This window comes from Hyla sarda, chromosome 10, assembly GCF_029499605.1.
Source record: "Hyla sarda isolate aHylSar1 chromosome 10, aHylSar1.hap1, whole genome shotgun sequence".
In the NCBI taxonomy this organism is placed as follows: Eukaryota; Metazoa; Chordata; class Amphibia; order Anura; family Hylidae; genus Hyla; species Hyla sarda.
The window spans coordinates 116,468,376-116,490,365 of NC_079198.1; the positions used below are offsets into that span (position 1 = coordinate 116,468,376).

At 45.3% G+C, this 21,990-nt stretch overlaps 1 protein-coding gene across 1 annotated transcript in view; it reads left to right on the forward strand.

Moving 5' to 3' along the window:
• The first annotated feature begins 4,294 nt into the window (after positions 1–4,294).
• Positions 4,295–21,990, forward strand: part of WNT4 (Wnt family member 4) — a 142,580-nt gene continuing 124,884 nt past the window's right edge. The window contains exon 1 of the mRNA XM_056542726.1: positions 4,295–4,387. Coding sequence (XP_056398701.1) covers positions 4,341–4,387 — 47 coding nt within the window. The 5' untranslated portion in view covers positions 4,295–4,340. The remainder of the gene's footprint in view (positions 4,388–21,990) is intronic.

Genomic DNA, 21,990 nt, shown 5'->3' on the forward strand with positions numbered 1-21,990 from the left:
CATCACTCTCCTTCTTGGTCAAATAGCCCTTACACAGCCTGGAGGTGTTTGGGGTCATTGTCCTGTTGAAAAATAAATGATGGTCCAACTAAACGCAAACCAGATGGAATAGCAGCCGCTGCAAGATGCTGTGGTAGACATGCTGGTTCAGTATCACCATCACACCTCCTCCCCCACACCATCACACCTCCTCCTCCATGCTTCACGGTGGGAACCGGGCATGTAGGGTCCATCCGTTCACCTTTTCTGCGTTGCACAAAGACACGGGGGTTGGAACCAAATATCTCAAATTTGGACTCATCAGACCAAAGCGCAGATTTCCACTGGTCTAATGTCCATTCCTTGTGTTCTTTAGCCCAAACAAGTCTCTTCTGCTTGTTGCCTGTCCTTAGCAGTAGTTTCCTAGCAGATATTCTACCATGAAGGCCTCACACAGTCTCCTCTGTTGTTCTAGACATGTGTCTGCTCTAGAACTCTGTATGGCATTGACCTGCTCTCTAATCTGAGCTGCTGTTAACCTGCGATTTCTGAGGCTGGTGACTCGAATGAACTTATCCTCCGCAGCAGAGGTGACTCTTGGTCTTCCTTTCCTGGGGCGGTCCGCATGTGAGCCAGTTTCTTTATAGCTCTTGATGGTTTTTGTGACTGCACTTGGGGACACTTTCCACCTAGAATATGACATATTTTCAGTTGTTTCACACTTTTTTGTTATGTCTATAATTCCATGTGTTAATTCATAGTTTTGATGCCTTCAGTGTGAATCTACAATATTCATAGTCATGAAAATAAAGAAAACTCTGAATGAGAAGGTGTCCAAACTTTTGGTCTGTACTGTATCATTTAAAAAGACTATGCATAGATCAATGGTACACGCGAATATTAGAAATTTTGTAATATGTCTTGTTAGACAAAAATGCTTCTTTCTCCTGTTAGTTAACTTTTTCCTCTAGCCACCTCCTGATGCTGAAAACCTCCTTTAAAAACCAGCTCAGCTTTTTTCTAAGACAAGCAATACAAGTCTATGGAGGATGGAGGAGGGGGCTCTGCCCACCAGCGCTAAGAGAATGGTAAGTTATAGATGAATCCTGCAGAGCAGAAATCTGATGAAAAATACATACAATATACACTTTATATATATATATATATATATATATATATATATATATATATATATATATATAAAGTGTATATATAATATATATGTATATATATATATATATATATATATATATATATATATATATATAAATAAAAAGTCCCCAGAGCCCCCTCCTCCATCCTCAATAGATGTCATGCCACACCCCCTCCATTCATGTCTATGAAAGGGGGGCTGTGGATGGAGGTGGCCGGGTGCTGGGTGAGATTGCGGGGGGTCCCATCGGCCAGACCCCAGTAATCAGACATTTTATCCCCTACCCTTTGGATAAGGGATAAGATGTTTAGCAATGGAGTACCCCTTTAAGCAATGTCTTAGTATATTCGCTCCCTTTTCCCTTTACGGTTATGTAGTAGGTTGTGTCTATTTTACAGTGACATTGTAAAAAAAAAAAAAGGAAAAAATTCCCCCTCACATTCTCGACATGCCTTGTCAAGACGCATTGAGGAGGCTCCTGTCACTCTTAATTATTTTCAGGTACAACAATCACTCCAGATAATTGTGTAATTGTGCAATATGTTTTCACTCTTGTTTCACTGCACATTAGTTGCGGGGCATATCACCGGGCAATTTATCATTTAAGTAACCGGCACTCATCACTATACAAGTGAGTTGCTTTAAATATATTGTTATCTTTCTTTGGCAAATGAGTGACAGCCCGGGCAGCGGAGTGTATATATTATGTACTTCTCACTAAACGATTGCACAATGTTTTTACAGTCAAGTCTTCGAATACCTAGACTTTACCTAAAGGGCAAAAACAAGAAAACATTTAACGGATGATTCAACTTTTTGGTTTAGCATCAACATTTTTGGTAGGCAATCGAAACGTTTACACAAGCACTTCATGGGTTCTGTTGTTGTAGGAAGCCCAAATCCCTATTCTCGATGGCCAGTGGGAACATCTACAGATCCAACTTCTTCAAAGGTACAGACATGTTTGGGACCAAGGCATGGAGACCAGTCCTGACATTAAAGGGTCCTCCTGAACTTATCTTCTCTGGACAGGATAGCAAGTTCTAGATTCCCTTGTCTAGTAGTTTTAATTTTTGGGGCAACTTTTTGGTTTACCAAAACACAAATGATAGCAGATTGAAGTTACCTAAACAAGGGGTTTTGATGGGTTCTTTTGTTGTAGGAGGCCATTGGGAACGTCTATGGGGCCAACTCCCCAAAAACACAGTTAGGAATGTTAGGGGTCAAAGCATGTAGACCAGTCATAACATTTGAGAATCATCCTGAACTCCAGATAGATAGCAAGTTTCAGATACTCTTTTGTAGTACTTTTTCTGTTTTGGTATGTATAACAAATAGGCTGAACTGGCTATTTCCTGTTGGAGTTTCCTCCAACTACATGTCCCATGATTCCTTGTTTGTAAGTGTAAAGTCACTTTTTTCCCTTCCATACATCAGCCACCGCACCCATTGAAACACACTTGAGCTCCCTTCCATGCAATAGACCAGTGTTTTCTAACCAGGGTGCCTCCAGCTGTTGCAAAAGCACAATTTTTTTGCAGAATGATCTCCCTCCAACCCAGCATGGCTCCACCCATTGAAGCTCATGCAGGCTCCCTTTGATCACCTGACTAGCGATGTAATGTCTCGGACTGTAATGCAACCTAGGAAAACCTAAGACGCTGCTAAAAATAAACAGTTGGGCAAAAATCACAGAAAAATTACCATGAAAAATTACCATGAGGCTACCATGAAACACAGGTATAGACACTTTATTATGAACTACACTAACTTTACAGCCCCTGTAGCATAGTCAAATTTAAAAAAAATCCCAGAATACCCCTTTAAGTTGTTGAATGAACACCAAGAAGGTACTTTTTATTTTGGTATGAATCCCTGATTTATGTAACCCTGTTTTTAGCCTGGGTTTAGTAAGGAAACTACCCTGGAGCTGCTGTGACAAGGTGAATATTTAGTAGTAATTACTGAAGCATAAAAGGATTTGAACCTTGAACTCCCAAGTACCATTAAGACAAGCTAGTCCTTTTTCCAAATTGCTTATGAATGTACAGGGGTGCCTCTGGCCAAAGGGAAGTGCATCAATAACCAGGGCACTGGCCCTTTAAGGCTTAATCGCAATTAACACATCACAAGGGCACATACGATGTCGCAGGAAAGTGACATCATCATACTTATGATCTCATAATTCCATGATGGCGACCACATAGCCCATCATTGCCCTAAAGGGGAATTACATTATTAAAGAATGTGCGGGCCCTTAGGAGGAGGTTGTCCAGATGAAACAATTCCCCCTTCCACTAAATTGCATTATTGACCTTTACTCTTTTTTTGTACTTTTTTTTTTATTTCTGTATGTTCACTGCTATAAGAATCTGGCTTTCACATGTTTTCTCAGTAATGTCACCATGATATATATATATATAAATATATATATATATATATTTTTTTTTTTAATCATGGTTTAACCATCGTTTTGTTTTCGATTAGAATACAGTCTACACTCAGCAGAAAATGGAAGCCACGGCTTGTGATTCGTAGCTGTATTCTTCCAGGTGAGGCTTGCGCTGGCATGACCGGCAGCTGTAGGGGCTCTGTCATCCTGGAACCTGTTGTAACTATGTGAATTTTGCAGGAAATAAAGCACTTATGTCAATTAGCACATGCCTGCGGTGCTGGAAACCGTTCCAAATTTTATGGAGACTCAGAACTACTCTGTAAATCTGCTGGTGTGTATATGTATATATATTATTGCTATAGTTTTCACTTATGTTACAGTTAGACTGCCAGGATTTCGTAATTGGTTGCTGTGTTCAACCAGGGGCGGCATAAGGTGGTGGCAAACAGGGCAGTTGCCCAGGGCCCCCCTCCTCCAGGGGGCCCCCTGTGGCTGCTAGAGTGTTTGTGGCTCAGGGGGGAAGGAATGTAACACTGCAGCCAGCATCATTTAGAAGTGAGCCTCGCTGCAGTTTAAGGCTCTCAGCAGAGGTCACTCACATAGTGCTGGCAGGAAAATGCTCGGGAGGGGCCCTGATGTGCTGGATACTGGATTCGCTCACCTGGGCTAAAGCACCCCCCCCCCTCCCCGACGGGCGATAGCCCGCCACCTGGCTTCTGTCTGCAGTGGGAGTCAAGATGGAATGGAGGAGGAGGGGCCGGGCACCCAAGTTCCAACAAGAGGTAAAGCCCCCTGCCCCTCCTTCTCTTGTGGATGCCCAGGATTTGGCCATGTAAAAGTCCCCACATACCAGAAGCCAGGTAAAATAATTTTTTTAAATGCTGATCAGGGACATGCTGGTGGTGATGGTGGGTTGGCTGGTTTGGGGGGGGGGTACTGTGTGGAGCAGTGTTTCCCAAGCAAGGTGCCTCCAGATGTTGCAAAACTCCCAGCATGCCCGGACAGCCTTTAGTTGTAGTTTTGCAGCCGCTGGAGACACCTTGGTTGGGAAACACTGGTATGGAGGAATGGGGGACATTCTGAGGAGGGCGTTACTAGGTGGAGTAGTGTTCCCCAACCAGGATACCTCCAGATGTTGCAAAACTACAACTCCCAGCATGTCCAGACAGTTTATGCATGTGTGTGTGTGTGTGTGTATATCAATGCTTTACATCCAGAGTTCCTCCAGCTGTTGAAACTGCTGAAAGCACTCTGGTTGAAAAAAAAAAAAAAATATATATATATATATATATATATATATATATATATATATATATATATATATAGAAAAAATACAGGAAAAGCAGCACAACCCAAAAGCATCAAAAGTGCATGAAGTATGTGGGTGCAGGCAACCAGTTGGGTCCGGTGTATGACCCCAATCCAGATACAGCAAAAACAAGATGGTCGCAGCACTTCAAGCATGAAAAAGGCTGCATGGGCAGCTGAAACGTTGCACTGTATTTGCTAATGGAATAAAAGTCACTTTATTTTTTCTACCTTTGGAGTGCTGCGACCACCTTGTTTTTGCTATATATATATATATATATATATATATATATATATATATATTTTTTTTTTTTCCTTCCTTTTTGTATATTGTATATATATCTTGGCATACTATTATAAAAATATATGGGGGAAATTCATCAAAGCCTGTCCAGAGGAAAAGTTGCTGAGTTGCCCATAGCAACCAATCAGATCGCTTCTTTCATTTTTCAGAGGCCGATCTGATTGGTTGCTATGGGCAACTTAGCAACTTTTCCTCTGGACAGGTTTTGATGAATCTCCCACTATATGTTTGTGTGTATATAATATATATATATATATATATATATATATAATCACATGATTTGCCCCTCAGGAGATGGAGAGCGCATTGTTCCCCTGAAATATGTATATAGGTGAACTCTATCTGGCTTAGACCACCACTTATTCAGTCTGCAGGGTGCCAGCGTACAGCTGGTATCTACCACTTTATGATCACTGTATGTGAGAATATTGGTCTATGTATAGTGGTTTTTATTTGGGAACAATATAGCGGCATTGTGCATCTAGAGGGACATACACCTTGTGGCTTGTGTTCCTGATCTTTTAGCACTTTAAGGACGAGGCCAATTTTCGTTTTTGCACTTTCGTTTTTTCCTCCTATTCCTTCTAAAAATCATAACGCTTTCAATTTTGCACCTACAGACAGACCCATACAGGGGCTTGTTTTTTTTTGCATCACCAATTGTACATTGTAATGACATCACTTATTTTAAAAGATAGTATATAGATATAGAAAAGTATTTTATAAGATAATCTGCGGCAAAACAAAAAAAACACTTATTTGTGGGGTTAAATGTTTAACTATAATGCCATTTTGCAACTTTTTAGGGCCTCCGTTTCTACGCAGTGCCCTTTTCGGTAAAAAATAACACCTGATCTTTATTCTGTAGATCCATACATTTGCAAGGATACCCAATTTATGCAGGTTTTATTTTACGTATGGGGCTATATGAGGGCTAATCTTCTGCACCGCGGTCTGTAATTTTTATCAGTACCATTTTAATTTTGATGGAACTTTTTGATCGCTTTTTATTAATATTTTTTTGATATATGAAGTGACCAAAAATGCACCATTTTGGACTTTGGTATTTTTTTTACGTGTATGCCATTGACTGTGTGGTTTAGCTAAACTTATATTTTAATAGTTCAGACATTTACACATGCGGTGATACCACATATGATTATTTTAATTTTTTATTACATAATTTTATTTTAAAAAAGGGGGTGGTTGAACTATTATTAGGGGAGGGGCTTATTCACATTTATTAACTTATTTTTTTTACACTTTTTAGTCTTTTTTTTTAAGTCCCCTTAGGGGGCTACGCCATGTAATCTTTTGATTGCATATACTGATCAATGCTATGCCATAGCATATCATTGATCAGTGTTATCGGTGCTCTGCTGCTCCAGCCTGCCATGGCAATAGAGCACCGTTCGGACAGGGAGGAGGCAGGTAAGGGCCCTCCCGCCGTCCTCTCAGCTGATCGGGACATTACAATTTTGTCACGATCAGCTCCACTGAGCTGCCGGGACACTTTCAGTTTCATTTTAGACACTGCGATCAACTTTGATTGCGGCATCTAAAGGGTTAATGCCAGGCATCAGCCCGATCGGTGATGCCTGGCATTAACCCTGGGTCTTGGCTGCTGATAGCAGTTGGGACATACCAAGTTTAAAGTGTTCTCTGCTCGTGAGAACGCTTTAAATGCCGGTAACGGGACCAGGGCGTACAGGTATGCCCTGAGTCCCCAAGTGGTTAATAAACTTGCAATACTCCTGACATGCTACATCATGAATTAACTAAATGTGACTGACTTTTTTGTTATTTTCAGCTTTTGGGGCCCCACTTTTCATTTTACCCAGGGCTGCATTAAGTCTAAAACCGGCCCTGTGTTCAACTATATGTGTGGCGAGCCAGAAAAAAGTATGAGGGTTGGAATGAAGAGGGTAGTAGTTCCTGATATGTCAAGTGGTGTAACCCAATGTCCATCTGTGAGCCCCACAAGGTCATTTTTTTTTGATGAAGCTGTTCTCTTGCGCAAAGCCAAGGAATGAGTTTTCTGACAACCAGGGTTTCGGTGAACAGCTTTAACTTTATTTTACTCCTGATGCAGTTAAATACAATATATACGCTTTAAGGTAGCTTGTTACAGTACAGCTTGAGGTGGTAGTAGTAGTAGTAGCAGAATCTAGTTACCGTCCCTTTAATCTAGTAACCATCACTTAAAGGGGTACTTTCCCCTAGACATCTTATTCCCTATTCAAAGGATAGGGGATAAGATGTCTGACCATGGGGGTCCCGACGCTGAGGTTGTCGTGACGACATCTCCAGTTGGGGAGAAGGAGTGAATTGAGAGTATGGTAGCTGTTGAGGGTGAGTTGACTTCTATTCCGAGCGTGACATGGCATTGAATTAACACTATATAACGACATTGAACGACATTAGAAAACTTTTATATGTTTCACATCTTGGAAAAACATTAACCTTTCTAACATACTTAATAAGAAAATGTTATTTCCTTTTCATAGAAATCATGACTTAAAAAAACATTTAAAAAAAAACAGAAGAGAGCACAGAGGAGTCTTATCAGACAGGAGAGAGCACAGAGGAGTTCTGTCAGACAGGAGAGAGCACAGAGGAGTCCTATCAGACAGGAGAGAGCACAGGGGAGTGCTATCACACAGGAAAGAGCACAGAGGAGTACTATCAGACAGGAGAGAGAACAGAGGAGTTCTGTCAGACAGGAGAGAGCACAGAGGAGTCCTATCAGACAGGAGAGAGCACAGAGGAGTACTATCAGACAGGAGAGAGAACAGAGGAGTTCTGTCAGACAGGAGAAAGCACAGAGGAGTACTATCAGACAGGAGAGAGAACAGAGCAGTGCTATTAGACAGGAGAGAGCACAGAGGAGTGCTATCAGACAGGAGAGAGCACAGAGCAGTGCTATTAGACAGGAGAGAGCACAGAGGAGTGCTATCAGACAGGAGAGAGCACAGAGGAGTCCTATCAGACAGGAGAGAGGACAGAGGAGTGCTATCAGACAGGAGAGAGCACAGAGGAGTACTATCAGACAGGAGAGAGCACAGAGGAGTTCTGTCAGACAGGAGAGAGCACAGAGGAGTACTAGCAGACAGCAGAGAGCACAGAGGAGTACTATCAGACAGGAGAGAGCACAGAGGAGTGCTATCAGCCAGGAGAGAGCACAGAGGAGTGCTATCAGCCAGGAGAGAGCACAGAGGAGTGCTATCAGCCAGGAGAGAGCACAGAGGAATGCTATCAGACAGGAGAGAGCACAGAGGAGTGCTATCAGACAGGAGAGAGCACAGAGGAGAACTATCAGACAGGAGAGAGGACAGAGGAGTACTATCAGACAGGAGAGAGAACAGAGAAGTTCTGTCAGACAGGAGAGAGCACAGAGAAGTGCTATCAGACAGGAGAGAGAACAGAGGAGTACTATCAGACAGCAGAGAGCACAGAGGAGTACTATCAGACAGGAGAGAGGACAGAGGAGTACTATCAGACAGGAGAGAGAACAGAGGAGTGCTATCAGACAGGAGAGAGAACAGAGGAGTTCTGTCAGACAGGAAAGAGCGCAGAGGAGTGCTATCAGACAGGAGAGAGCACAGAGACGTCCTATCAGACAGGAGAGAGCATAGAGGAGTCCTGTCAGACAGGAGTGAGCACAGAGACGTTCTATCAGACAGGAGAGAGCATAGAGGAGTCCTGTCAGACAGGAGAGAGCACAGAGGAGTGCTATCAGACAGGAGAGAGCACAGAGGAGTACTATCAGACAGGAGAGAGCACAGAGGAGTACTATCAGACAGGAAAGAGGACAGAGGAGTACTATCAGACAGGAGAGAGGACAGAGGAGTACTATCAGACAGGAGAGAGAACAGAGGAGTTCTGTCAGACAGGAAAGAGCGCAGAGGAGTGCTATCAGACAGGAGAGAGCACAGAGACGTCCTATCAGACAGGAGAGAGCATAGAGGAGTCCTATCAGACAGGAGTGAGCACAGAGACGTCCTATCAGACAGGAGAGAGCATAGAGGAGTCCTGTCAGACAGGAGAGAACACAGAGGAGTGCTATCAGACAGGAGAGAGCACAGAGGAGTGCTATCAGACAGGAGAGAGTACAGAGGAGTGATAGTTCACCCTCATTTACTGGATTTTGGATATGCCTGTGCTTCAGCTTGGACAAAGCCGTGATTTCTATAAAAAGGAAATAACATTTTCTTATGAAGTATAAAATGTATAACATATAAAAGTTTTTGTATCTGACAGTGCCCACTGAAATTAACACTGTATGGCGGCATGAGATAGAAGGGGGTCCCTTCACGTTATTATGCTCACATCTCAATTCGGCGCTGGATATAAGGTTATTCTAGTTTTCTGTAAATTTAAAGCCCCAGTCCTGTAATATATCCAGCTTTTCTTTCAGTCACTAGGAATGCCTTGCAATGAAAATACTTCTATGGGGTTTTCCAGCCTCAATCTGAAAGGTAAAACAAGATATAACATGATAAAAAATACCAGTGAAAGTGTCTCACACACCAGACACCATGGGTCGGGATCCTCTGAGGTGCTGAACGAAACCGAATCTCATTCTAAATCAGTTTCATTCATTTATAAGGTCACAGAAAATGAGATTTCTGACCCGGTGATCCTCTAGAACAGCTATCTTGTTATCACTTTATGGCGGTATTATTGATTGGCAGAGCTATTTAGGCACTGTATATTAGTAGTATTTTGGCAATGCATGGTCTTGCACTATATAGGATTATTTGCTACACTTTTTTTTTTACCACTAACCATTTTAATCCAGCAGGGCACAACAATAGACACTTGCCAAATTAGTGTGATGCTACTGAAAGTGTGCTGTTGGCCACTGGGTCGTGTGTGGGTGATACTAAAATAGTGGCAAGTGTCACGCAGCAGATGTAAGATGGTGTCCTGACTCTATGGCAGAGGACAGGAAAGATCAGGCAGACCAGCATTAACAACCCATATAGCAGTGTTTTGCAGGCAGTCCGAAGGCTGTCCGGGCATGCTGGGAGTTGTAGTTTTGCAACAGCTTGGGCAGACTGAATGGGAAACACTGACATATAGGCCCTGATTTACTATTGCAAACCCGACATGTTTTGTCAGGTTGTGCCCAAGAATGTACGCCAGAATTGAAAAAAACCTGACTAACTCTCCATTTTACTAAGAAAACCCCAAAAGGGGCATGGTCATCAGGGGGAAAGGGGCGTGGTCACTGAAAATGGGCGTGTTCCCAACATTTTCACAAAAACCCAACATATTTGCGCCAGAATTCCATGTCACTGCGCCAGAATTCTGTCTGTGCCAGAAGTGAAAAACCGGCCAACTCTCCATTTTACTGAGAAAACCCAGAAAAGGGGGCGTGTCTGTCTTGAAAAGGGGGCATGGTCACAGAAAAGGGGCATTTTCACAAAAACCCAACATATTTACTAAGGTTTCCACAGAAAATGTGGTGGATTTCAGCTGAGGAAAACCCGACAGATCAGAGCAGGTGTAAAGAAAAAGAAAAAATGTAGGAAAAGTACAAAATGTAGGGAAAAATGTGTAAATACGGTGGGAAAAAAATTGTGGGGAATTAAAACCCACAAAGAAAACTACACAACACTCTTAGTAAATCAGGACCATAGAGTGTTCTATGACATATAGGCCCTGATTTACTAAAATCCGAGTGTTCTTACTGGATTGTTTTAGATTTCACTCCTTTTTCTGGGAGCTGATTTACTAATGCAGGCATAGGCAACCTTCGGCACTGCTGATGTTTTGGACTACATGTCCCATGATGCTTTTGCAGTATTTTGGCTGGAAGAGCATCATGGGAGATGTAGTCCAAAACATCTGCAGGGCTGAAGGTTGCCTATGCCTGTACTAATGTGTCGCACGTGTCGGTTCATTTCATGTTGCTTTTTGTGTCGCACATACTACGAGTTCAAAGAAAAAAACTAAAAAACATGGGTCCAGAATATAAATCATCAATAGCATGTGCCAAACCAGACAAGCAAAACACAAGATTTAACGGGAATGAAGCAACAAAATAGAGCTAAAAAAATTAAATGGACTTAAACCATCTAATATAGGAGTTTCCTCCCCCTCCCCCCCAAAAAAAATAATATGTATACAATTAAGGGCATATTTTAAAGTTTAAGCGCATACGGCAGGGGGGAGCTGAAACCTCGCGCTCCCATATGCCTTTCTATGCGCTCCCGTATGTAATTCATTTCAATGAGCCGGCCGGAGTGAAACGTTCGGTCGGCTCATTTTTGCGCTGTGGGCGCTTTTTTCCCGGACCTAAAACTGTGGTCAACCACGGTTTTAGGTCAGGTTGTAAAAGCGCATATGGCGCAAAAACGTTTCACTCCGGCCGGCTCATTGAAATGAATTACATACGGGAGTGCATAGAAAGGCATAGAAAGCGCGAGGTTTTAGCTCCCCCCTGCCGTATGCGCTCCCGTATGGGGGAAAACGTGATGTGGACCAGCCCTTAAGCTGTGCCTTTGCCAAAGTCACTCGCTTTTGGTAGCTTTTACACATCCTCTTGGCTGTCGGTTATTCTGTGAGTCAAACTCACACTTTTTCAGGAGTGATTTTGAAAGTACGCCGAGTAATTTCTGCTTTTTGTCGGGAACACACCCATGTTTGGTTAACCACGCCCATTTTTGGTTAACCACGCCCATTTTCTTGTAATAAAAAAAAAAACACTCCAAGCGTTTTCAAAAGTGTAGGTTGTGCGGTGTAAATTTTGGGCGCAGAATTAGTCGCACGGATGGTGCAACAAAAATTTAGGCGCTTAAACGGAGAAAAAAAGTCGGTTGGACTTTAGTAAATCAGGGCCATGGGCTGTGTTCTAAGTAATATAGGCTGGCATTTATCAAGCAGAATTTCTACTACTCTTTCTTTTACACCTTTTCGGCGCTATTCTTTTATCGCACCGTGTGCCAAATTTATCACTATGGCGCAACATAACTATGGCGCAACATAATCCACAACACGCGTCTGGCGGGAAAGTGTCCCTCACACCACCTTTTCTTCCTGCGAGCGCAGCAAGTTCCTCACGTTATTTTTTCTTTAATAAAATGAGTGCATGCAAGTTTACCTTTACCATAGGATCTTCTTAGTGAATATATATATATATATATATATATATATATATATATATATATAAAACCAAACAATAAGTTGGCCAGCACTATTAATCCAAACTATTGTAAAAACCTGGCTTGCAGGTGCAGGCTGCTGGGCTAAATATACAGCAACAGGAGAATACAGCAGCACACTGCTAGCACAAAGATATAGATGAAACATGAGTATATAGATAAAACATGAGTATATAGATAGAACATGAAAAGCTATACAGCTGTAATGCAATAAATGAAGATTTTCATATCTTCATTTATTGCATTACAGCTGTATAGCTTTTCATGTTCTATCTATATACTCATGTTTTATCTATATCTTTGTGCTGGCAGTGTGCTGCTGTATTCTCCTGTTGCTGTATATTTAGCCCAGCAGCCTGCACCTGCAAGCCAGGTTTTTACAATAGTTTGGATTGATAGTGCTGGCCAACTTATTGTTTGGTTGTATTACACATACGGGGGAGTGGCTACCTCCATGTTGGCTCCTGCACCCCACCCACCTCTATTAGGCGTACAAAAGGTGCCTTGGATGTTTCAGACCTTGCATGCCTGCTGTACTGTTCACACAGAGGCATATTCACAGTGTAGGGTCCGTCCCAGAATGAGGTCACCTTACCGTGGTGGGATGGTCCATGCTATTTGGCGCCAAATTTGCAAGCTAAGTACGTCATAATTTCATAGTTTCATATCTTCATTTATTGCATTACAGCTGTATAGCTTTTCATGTTCTATCTATATACTCATGTTTTATCTATATACTCATGTTTCATCTATATCTTTGTGCTAGCAGTGTGCTGCTGTATTCTCCTGTTGCTGTATATATATATATATATATATATATATATATATTAGCTACTGTTGAAAAGGTTATGGCACAGTCTGGAGCAAGACGTACACAGCCGACACCGCCAACCTCAACTGCAAATCCTAACCATGATAGGATGGAGGTTGACTCATTTGCTGACGAGAATTGTGAGGATGAAGTTGGGGAAAACCTTACAGATACCTCTCCTGGGGCTACCAGAGGGCGACGTAGAGGTTTAAAGGGGTACTCCGCTGCTCAGAGTTTGGAACTAAATGTTCCAAAGACTTAGAGCCGGCGCCGGGAGCTCGTGACATCATAGCCATGCCCCCTCATGAAGTCACACCCCGTCCCTTCAATGCAAGCCTATGGGAGGGGGCGTGACGGATGTCACGCTCCCTCCCATAGACTTGCATTGAAGGGGCGGGATGTTACATCATTAGGGGGTGTGGCTATGACATCACGAGCTCCCGGTGCCGGCTCTAAGTGCTTGGAACATTTTGTTCCAAACGCTGAGCAGCGGAGTACCCCTTTACAACAAGGGAAATTTTTCAGAAAGAGAGACCGAAATAATAGTTGATATGGTAATGAGTGTTTTCCTTTATAATTTAGTCTGAGTATATTTTTAAATCTTGTTAACATTGGTGTATCCATATTTTATAGAAGGTTTCAGAAAATTTCAGGTATCTTTTCCGACCTCTTTCGCTGCTGCGTCAGGCTTGTATTTCGCAGCCCAAAGCTGCCTTATTTCAGCATTCAAAGTCCTGATACTGTAGTCTGGACTTTGCGTGTAGGTCCGGCCCTCCTATGAGTCCCGGTGGGCCAATTTTTCAGATTCTGCACTTTGTATTACCCCATCATGGTTATGAACTATGATGTGTCAATATAATGTACTGAAAACATGTTCCCACTGGCAATCAATGTTACGTTCATTTCCCTTCAACTTTTCTCCCGTCAAAAAATAACGTTTGTGATTAATAATGGGCTATGACGGGCTAAAACGGATAAAGTAAAAATCCTTGTAGACTTTAATGGGATTTTTTTTACGGCCGTATGGGATTTTGAAACAGCCGTTTAACGGCCATTTTTAAGGGTTTTCATAACGGAACACTTTATAGTGTGAAAGCCGTCTAAGGGTGTTTTAAAAAATGTTACATGGGGAGGAGTAGTGGGATTAATGAAAATGGACAATGTTTTCAATTTTTTTCTTTGTGGGGGGGAAGGAAATTTCACAATGGGTATAGGGTTTTAAAGAAATGGAACAAGTTGGGATGGGGTGTTAAGGAAAAGGACCAAAGGGTGGGGAGGGGGGTTAAGGGAACAAGGGGGGAAGGGGGGTTAAGGGAACAAGGGGGGGAAGAGGGTTAAGGGAACAATGGGGGGAAGGGGGGTTAAGGGAACAAGGGGGGGAAGGGGGGTTAAGGGAACAAGGGGGGAAGGAGGGTTAAGGGAACAAGGGGGAAGGGGGTTAAGGGAACAAGGGGGGAAGGGGGGTTAAGGGAACAAGGGGGGGAAGAGGGTTAAGGGAACAATGGGGGGAAGGGGGGTTAAGGGAACAAGGGGGGGAAGGGGGGTTAAGGGAACAAGGGGGGAAGGAGGGTTAAGGGAACAAGGGGGGAAGGGGGTTAAGGGAACAAGGGGGGAAGGGGGGTTAAGGGAACAAGGGGGGAAGGGGGGGAATGGCACAGTGCGGAAGAGGGATAATTAATTGGAACAAGCATGTTGAATGAATGAAGAAATGTCACTAGCATGCTGAGGGAGGGATGGAAAATGCAATGTCGCAATCATGGGGAATATATAGGAGCAGAAAAAGACTCAGGAGATGTGAAGCTACATTATGGAAGTTTTCCCACGGCACCTTCGAGATGGTGTAGGTTTTATGCTCTATGTTACTGCCTGCGTTCCGGCCGCACGTCGGCCGTGAGCGCATTGTTCCTACTCCCGGCGGGGCAGGGATGCGCATCGCGGGACGCGCCCGCAAGCGAATCCCGGCCCGTCACTCACCCAGTACTGCTGTCGCTTCTGCTCCTGTGTCTCGGCTCCATCTTTGCGCGCCCCCGTCTCCTAGGGCGCGCGCGCGACGGAGCTCTGAGATTTAAAGGGCCAGTACGCCCTTAATTACTGTATGAACCTGACACTAACTAATAAAGTCCCTGCACCTCCCACACTTCCCTGCCGGATATTCAGTGTAGAGAAATTCAGTGTCAGAGAATTTCCCATTGCCTGTTTTGCCTACCTGTGTTACCAGACTTATTTGCTACGTTTTTTGACTACAAACCTTTCCTGCCTGCCTTGACCTTCTGCTACGTTGACTACGCCTCTGTCTCATCCTCCTGTACCTTGCTTAGCCCAGTACCTGTGTGGTCGAGCCGTATCGGGGGTAGTGACCTGGGTGCAGCAGGCCGCAGCAAATCCATCCTGCCTTGCGGCGGGCTCTGGTGAAGACCAGCGGCACCTTAGACTCCACTCCCTGATACGGTCCGAGTCCTCAGCCACACAGGTAGAGGATCCACTACCTGCTCCGTGACATCCACATCCAGGTACGTGACACTCTAAACAGGCTAATGCGCCTATGTTTGCTCCTTTTCGCAAAATGCACAGTTGACTACTACATCGTCAAAAAAAAAAAACATACGGAACGGCAAAGCGGAGTGTAGTGTCTAAATCGAACTAGCACCAAACGTAGACACACAAAAAAAAAACTCCAAACACAATGATAAATGCCATATAGTGTTATGTGGACGTATAGGCTGTGTTCTATGATATATAGAGTGTTCTATGATATATATAGTGTTCTATGACATATAGTGTGTTCTATGATATATAGACTGTTCTATGATATATAGTGTTCTATGATATATAGGCTGTGTTCTATAACATATAGTGTGTTCTATGATAAATAGAGTGTTCTATGATATATAGACTGTTCTATGATATATAGTGTTCTATGACATATAGTGTGTTCTATAACATATAGTGTGTTCTATGATAAATAGAGTGTTCTATGATATATCGAGTGTTCTATGATATATAGAGTGTTCTATCACGTATAGAGTGTTCTATGATATATCGAGTGTTCTATGATATATAGAGTGTTCTATCACGTATAGAGTGTTCTATGATATATTGGCTGTGTTTTATGACATATAGTGTGTTCTATGATATATAGTCTGTTCTATGATATATAGTGTTCTCTGACATATAGTGTGTTCTATGATATATAGTGTTCTCTGACATATAGTGTGTTCTATGATATATAGTGTTCTCTGACATATAGTGTGTTCTATGATATATAGTGTTCTATGATATATAGTGTGTTCTATGATATATAGTGTGTTCTATGATATATAGTGTTCTCTGACATATAGTGTGTTCTATGATATATAGTGTTCTCTGACATATAGAGTGTTCTATGATATATAGGCTGCATTCTTGTTACGCCGAGCGCTCCGGGTCCCCGCTCCTCCCCGGAGCGCTCGCTTCACTCTCCCCGCTGCAGCGCTCCGGTCAGATCCACTGACCCGGGGCGCTGCGATTCCGCTGCCAGCCGGGATGCGATTCGCGATGCGGGTAGCGCCCGCTCGCGATGCGCACCCCGGCTCCCATACCTGACTCGCTCTCCCTCGGTCCTGTCCCGGCGCGCGCGGCCCCGCTCCCTAGGGCGCGCGCGCGCCGGGTCTTTGCGATTTAAAGGGCCACTGCGCCGCTGATTGGCGCAGTGATTCCAATTAGTGTCTTCACCTGTGCACTTCCCTATATCACCTCACTTCCCCTGCACTTCCTTGCCGGATCTTGTTGCCATTGTGCCAGTGAAAGCGTTCCTTGTGTGTTCCTAGCCTGTGTTCCAGACCTCCTGCCGTTGCCCCTGACTACGATCCTTGCTGCCTGCCCCGACCTTCTGCTACGTCCGACCTTGCTTCTGTCTACTCCCTTGTACCGCGCCTATCTTCAGCAGCCAGAGAGGTTGAGCCGTTGCTAGTGGATACGACCTGGTCACTACCGCCGCAGCAAGACCATCCCGCTTTGCGGCGGGCTCTGGTGAAAACCAGTAGTGGCTTAGAACCGATCCACTAGCACGGTCCACGCCAATCCCTCTCTGGCACAGAGGATCCACTACCTGCCAGCCGGCATCGTGACAGTAGATCCGGCCATGGATCCCGCTGAAGTTCCTCTGCCAGTTGTCGCTGACCTTACCACGGTGGTCGCCCAGCAGTCACAACAGATAGCGCAACAAGGCCAACAGCTGTCTCAACTGACCGTTATGCTACAGCAGTTACTACCACAGCTTCAGCAGTCATCTCCTCCACCGGCTCCTGCACCTCCTCCGCAGCGAGTGGCCGCTCCTGGTCTACGCCTATCCTTGCCGGATAAATTTGATGGGGACTCTAAGTTTTGCCGTGGCTTTCTTTCCCAATGTTCCCTGCATCTGGAGATGATGTCGGACCTGTTTCCCACTGAAAGGTCTAAGGTGGCTTTCGTAGTCAGCCTTCTGTCTGGAAAAGCCCTGTCTTGGGCCACACCGCTCTGGGACCGCAATGACCCCGTCACTGCCTCTGTACACTCATTCTTCTCGGAAATCCGAAGTGTCTTTGAGGAACCTGCCCGAGCCTCTTCTGCTGAGACTGCCCTGTTGAACCTGGTCCAGGGTAATTCTTCCGTTGGCGAGTATGCCGTACAATTCCGTACTCTTGCTTCAGAATTATCCTGGAATAATGAGGCCCTCTGCGCGACCTTTAAAAAAGGCCTATCCAGCAACATTAAAGATGTTCTGGCCGCACGAGAAATTCCTGCTAATCTACATGAACTTATTCACCTAGCCACTCGCATTGACATGCGTTTTTCCGAAAGGCGTCAGGAACTCCGCCAAGATATGGACTCTGTTCGCACGAGGCGTTTCTTCTCCTCGGCTCCTCTCTCCTCTGGTCCCCTGCAATCTGTTCCTGTGCCTCCCGCCGTGGAGGCTATGCAGGTCGACCGGTCTCGCCTGACACCTCAAGAGAGGACACGACGCCGTATGGAGAACCTCTGCCTGTACTGTGCTAGTAACGAACACTTCCTGAGGGATTGTCCTATCCGTCCTCCCCGCCTGGAAAGACGTACGCTGACTCCGCACAAAGGTGAGACAGTCCTTGATGTCTACTCTGCTTCTCCACGTCTTACTGTGCCTGTGCGGATGTCTGCCTCTGCCTTCTCCTTCTCTACTGTGGCCTTCTTGGACTCTGGATCTGCAGGAAATTTTATTTTGGCCTCTCTCGTCAACAAGTTCAACATCCCAGTGACCAGTCTCGCCAGACCCCTTTACATCAATTGTGTAAACAATGAAAGATTGGACTGTACCATACGTTTCCGCACGGAGCCCCTTCTTATGAGCATCGGATCTCATCACGAGAGGATTGAACTTTTGGTCCTCCCCAATTGCACCTCGGAAATTCTCCTTGGACTTCCCTGGCTTCAACTTCATTCCCCAACCCTGGATTGGTCCACTGGGGAGATCAAGAGTTGGGGGTCCTCTTGTTCCAAGAACTGTCTAAAACCGGTTCCCAGTAACCCTTGCCGTAACTCTGTGGTTCCTCCAGTAACCGGTCTCCCTAAGGCCTATATGGACTTCGCGGATGTTTTCTGCAAAAAACAAGCTGAGACTCTACCTCCTCACAGGCCTTATGATTGTCCTATCGACCTCCTCCCGGGCACTACTCCACCCCGGGGCAGAATTTATCCTCTCTCTGCCCCAGAGACTCTTGCCATGTCTGAATACGTCCAGGAGAATCTAAAAAAGGGCTTTATCCGTAAATCCTCCTCTCCTGCCGGAGCCGGATTTTTCTTTGTGTCCAAAAAAGATGGCTCCCTACGTCCTTGCATTGACTACCGCGGTCTTAATAAAATCACGGTTAAGAACCGCTACCCCTTACCCCTCATCTCTGAACTCTTTGATCGCCTCCAAGGTGCCCACATCTTTACTAAATTGGACTTAAGAGGCGCCTATAACCTCATCCGCATCAGAGAGGGGGATGAGTGGAAAACGGCATTTAACACCAGAGATGGACACTTTGAGTATCTGGTCATGCCCTTTGGCCTGTGCAACGCCCCTGCCGTCTTCCAAGACTTTGTTAATGAAATTTTTCGTGATCTGTTATACTCCTGTGTTGTTGTATATCTGGACGATATCCTAATTTTTTCTGCCAATCTAGAAGAACACCGCCAGCATGTCCGTATGGTTCTTCAGAGACTTCGTGACAATCAACTCTATGCCAAAATTGAGAAATGTCTGTTTGAATGCCAATCTCTTCCTTTTCTAGGATATTTGGTCTCTGGCCAGGGACTACAGATGGATCCAGACAAACTCTCTGCCGTCTTAGATTGGCCACGCCCCTCCGGACTCCGTGCTATCCAACGCTTTTTGGGGTTCGCCAATTATTACAGGCAATTTATTCCACATTTTTCTACCGTTGTGGCTCCTATCGTGGCTTTAACCAAAAAAAATGCTGATCCCAAGTCTTGGCCTCCTCAAGCAGAAGACGCCTTTAAACGACTCAAGTCTGCCTTTTCTTCGGCTCCCGTGCTCTCCAGACCTGACCCTTCCAAACCCTTCCTATTGGAGGTTGATGCCTCCTCAGTGGGAGCTGGAGCTGTTCTTCTACAAAAAAATTCTTCCGGGCATGCTGTCACTTGTGGTTTTTTCTCTAGGACCTTCTCTCCAGCGGAGAGGAACTACTCCATCGGGGATCGAGAGCTTCTAGCCATTAAATTAGCACTTGAGGAATGGAGGCATCTGCTGGAGGGATCAAGTTTTCCTGTTATTATCTACACCGACCACAAGAACCTCTCCTACCTCCAGTCTGCCCAACGGCTGAATCCTCGCCAGGCCCGGTGGTCTCTGTTCTTTGCCCGATTTAATTTTGAGATTCACTTTCGTCCTGCCGATAAGAACATTAGGGCCGATGCTCTCTCTCGTTCCTCGGATGCCTCAGAAGTTGAACTCTCTCCGCAACACATCATTCCACCTGACTGCCTGATCTCCTCTTCTCCTGCTTCCATCAGGCAAACTCCTCCAGGAAAGACCTTTGTTTCTCCACGCCGACGCCTCGGAATCCTCAAATGGGGTCACTCCTCCCATCTCGCAGGTCATGCGGGCATCAAGAAATCTGTGCAACTCATCTCCCGCTTCTATTGGTGGCCGACTCTGGAGACGGATGTTGTGGACTTTGTGCGAGCCTGCACTATCTGTGCCCGGGATAAGACTCCTCGCCAGAAGCCCGCTGGTTTTCTTCATCCCCTGCCTGTCCCCGAACAGCCTTGGTCTCTGATTGGTATGGATTTTATTACTGATTTACCCCCTTCCCGTGGCAACACTGTTATTTGGGTGGTCGTTGATCGATTCTCCAAAATGGCACATTTCATCCCTCTTCCTGGTCTTCCTTCTGCGCCTCAGTTGGCTAAACAATTTTTTGTACACATTTTTCGTCTTCACGGGTTGCCTACGCAGATTGTCTCGGATAGAGGCGTCCAATTCGTGTCTAAATTCTGGAGGGCTCTCTGTAAACAACTCAAGATTAAATTAAATTTTTCTTCTGCATATCATCCCCAGTCCAATGGACAAGTAGAAAGAATTAACCAGATCTTGGGTGATTATTTGCGACATTTTGTTTCCTCCCGCCAGGATGACTGGGCAGATCTCCTTCCATGGGCCGAATTCTCGTATAACTTCAGGGTCTCTGAATCTTCCTCCAAATCCCCATTTTTCGTGGTGTACGGCCGTCACCCTCTTCCCCCCCTCCCTACCCCCTTGCCCTCTGGTCTGCCCGCTGTGGATGAAATTTCTCGTGACCTTTCCATCATATGGAGAGAGACCCAAAATTCTCTCTTACAGGCTTCATCACGCATGAAGAAGTTCGCGGATAAGAAAAGAAGAGCTCCTCCCGTTTTTTCCCCTGGAGACAAGGTATGGCTCTCCGCTAAATATGTCCGCTTCCGTGTCCCTAGCTACAAGTTGGGACCACGCTATCTTGGTCCTTTCAAAATTTTGTGTCAAATTAATCCTGTCTCTTATAAACTTCTTCTTCCTCCTTCTCTTCGTATTCCTAATGCCTTTCACGTCTCTCTTCTCAAACCACTCATCCTCAACCGTTTTTCTCCCAAATCTGTTCCTCCCACTCCTGTTTCCGGCTCCTCGGACATCTTCTCTGTCAAAGAGATCTTAGCTTCCAAAAAGGTCAGAGGGAAAACTTTTTTTTTAGTGGACTGGGAGGGTTGTGGTCCTGAAGAGAGATCCTGGGAACCTGAGGACAACATCCTAGACAAAAGTCTGCTCCTCAGGTTCTCAGGCTCTAAGAAGAGGGGGAGACCCAAGGGGGGGGGGTACTGTTACGCCGAGCGCTCCGGGTCCCCGCTCCTCCCCGGAGCGCTCGCTTCACTCTCCCCGCTGCAGCGCTCCGGTCAGATCCACTGACCCGGGGCGCTGCGATTCCGCTGCCAGCCGGGATGCGATTCGCGATGCGGGTAGCGCCCGCTCGCGATGCGCACCCCGGCTCCCGTACCTGACTCGCTCTCCCTCGGTCCTGTCCCGGCGCGCGCGGCCCCGCTCCCTAGGGCGCGCGCGCGCCGGGTCTTTGCGATTTAAAGGGCCACTGCGCCGCTGATTGGCGCAGTGATTCCAATTAGTGTCTTCACCTGTGCACTTCCCTATATCACCTCACTTCCCCTGCACTTCCTTGCCGGATCTTGTTGCCATTGTGCCAGTGAAAGCGTTCCTTGTGTGTTCCTAGCCTGTGTTCCAGACCTCCTGCCGTTGCCCCTGACTACGATCCTTGCTGCCTGCCCCGACCTTCTGCTACGTCCGACCTTGCTTCTGTCTACTCCCTTGTACCGCGCCTATCTTCAGCAGCCAGAGAGGTTGAGCCGTTG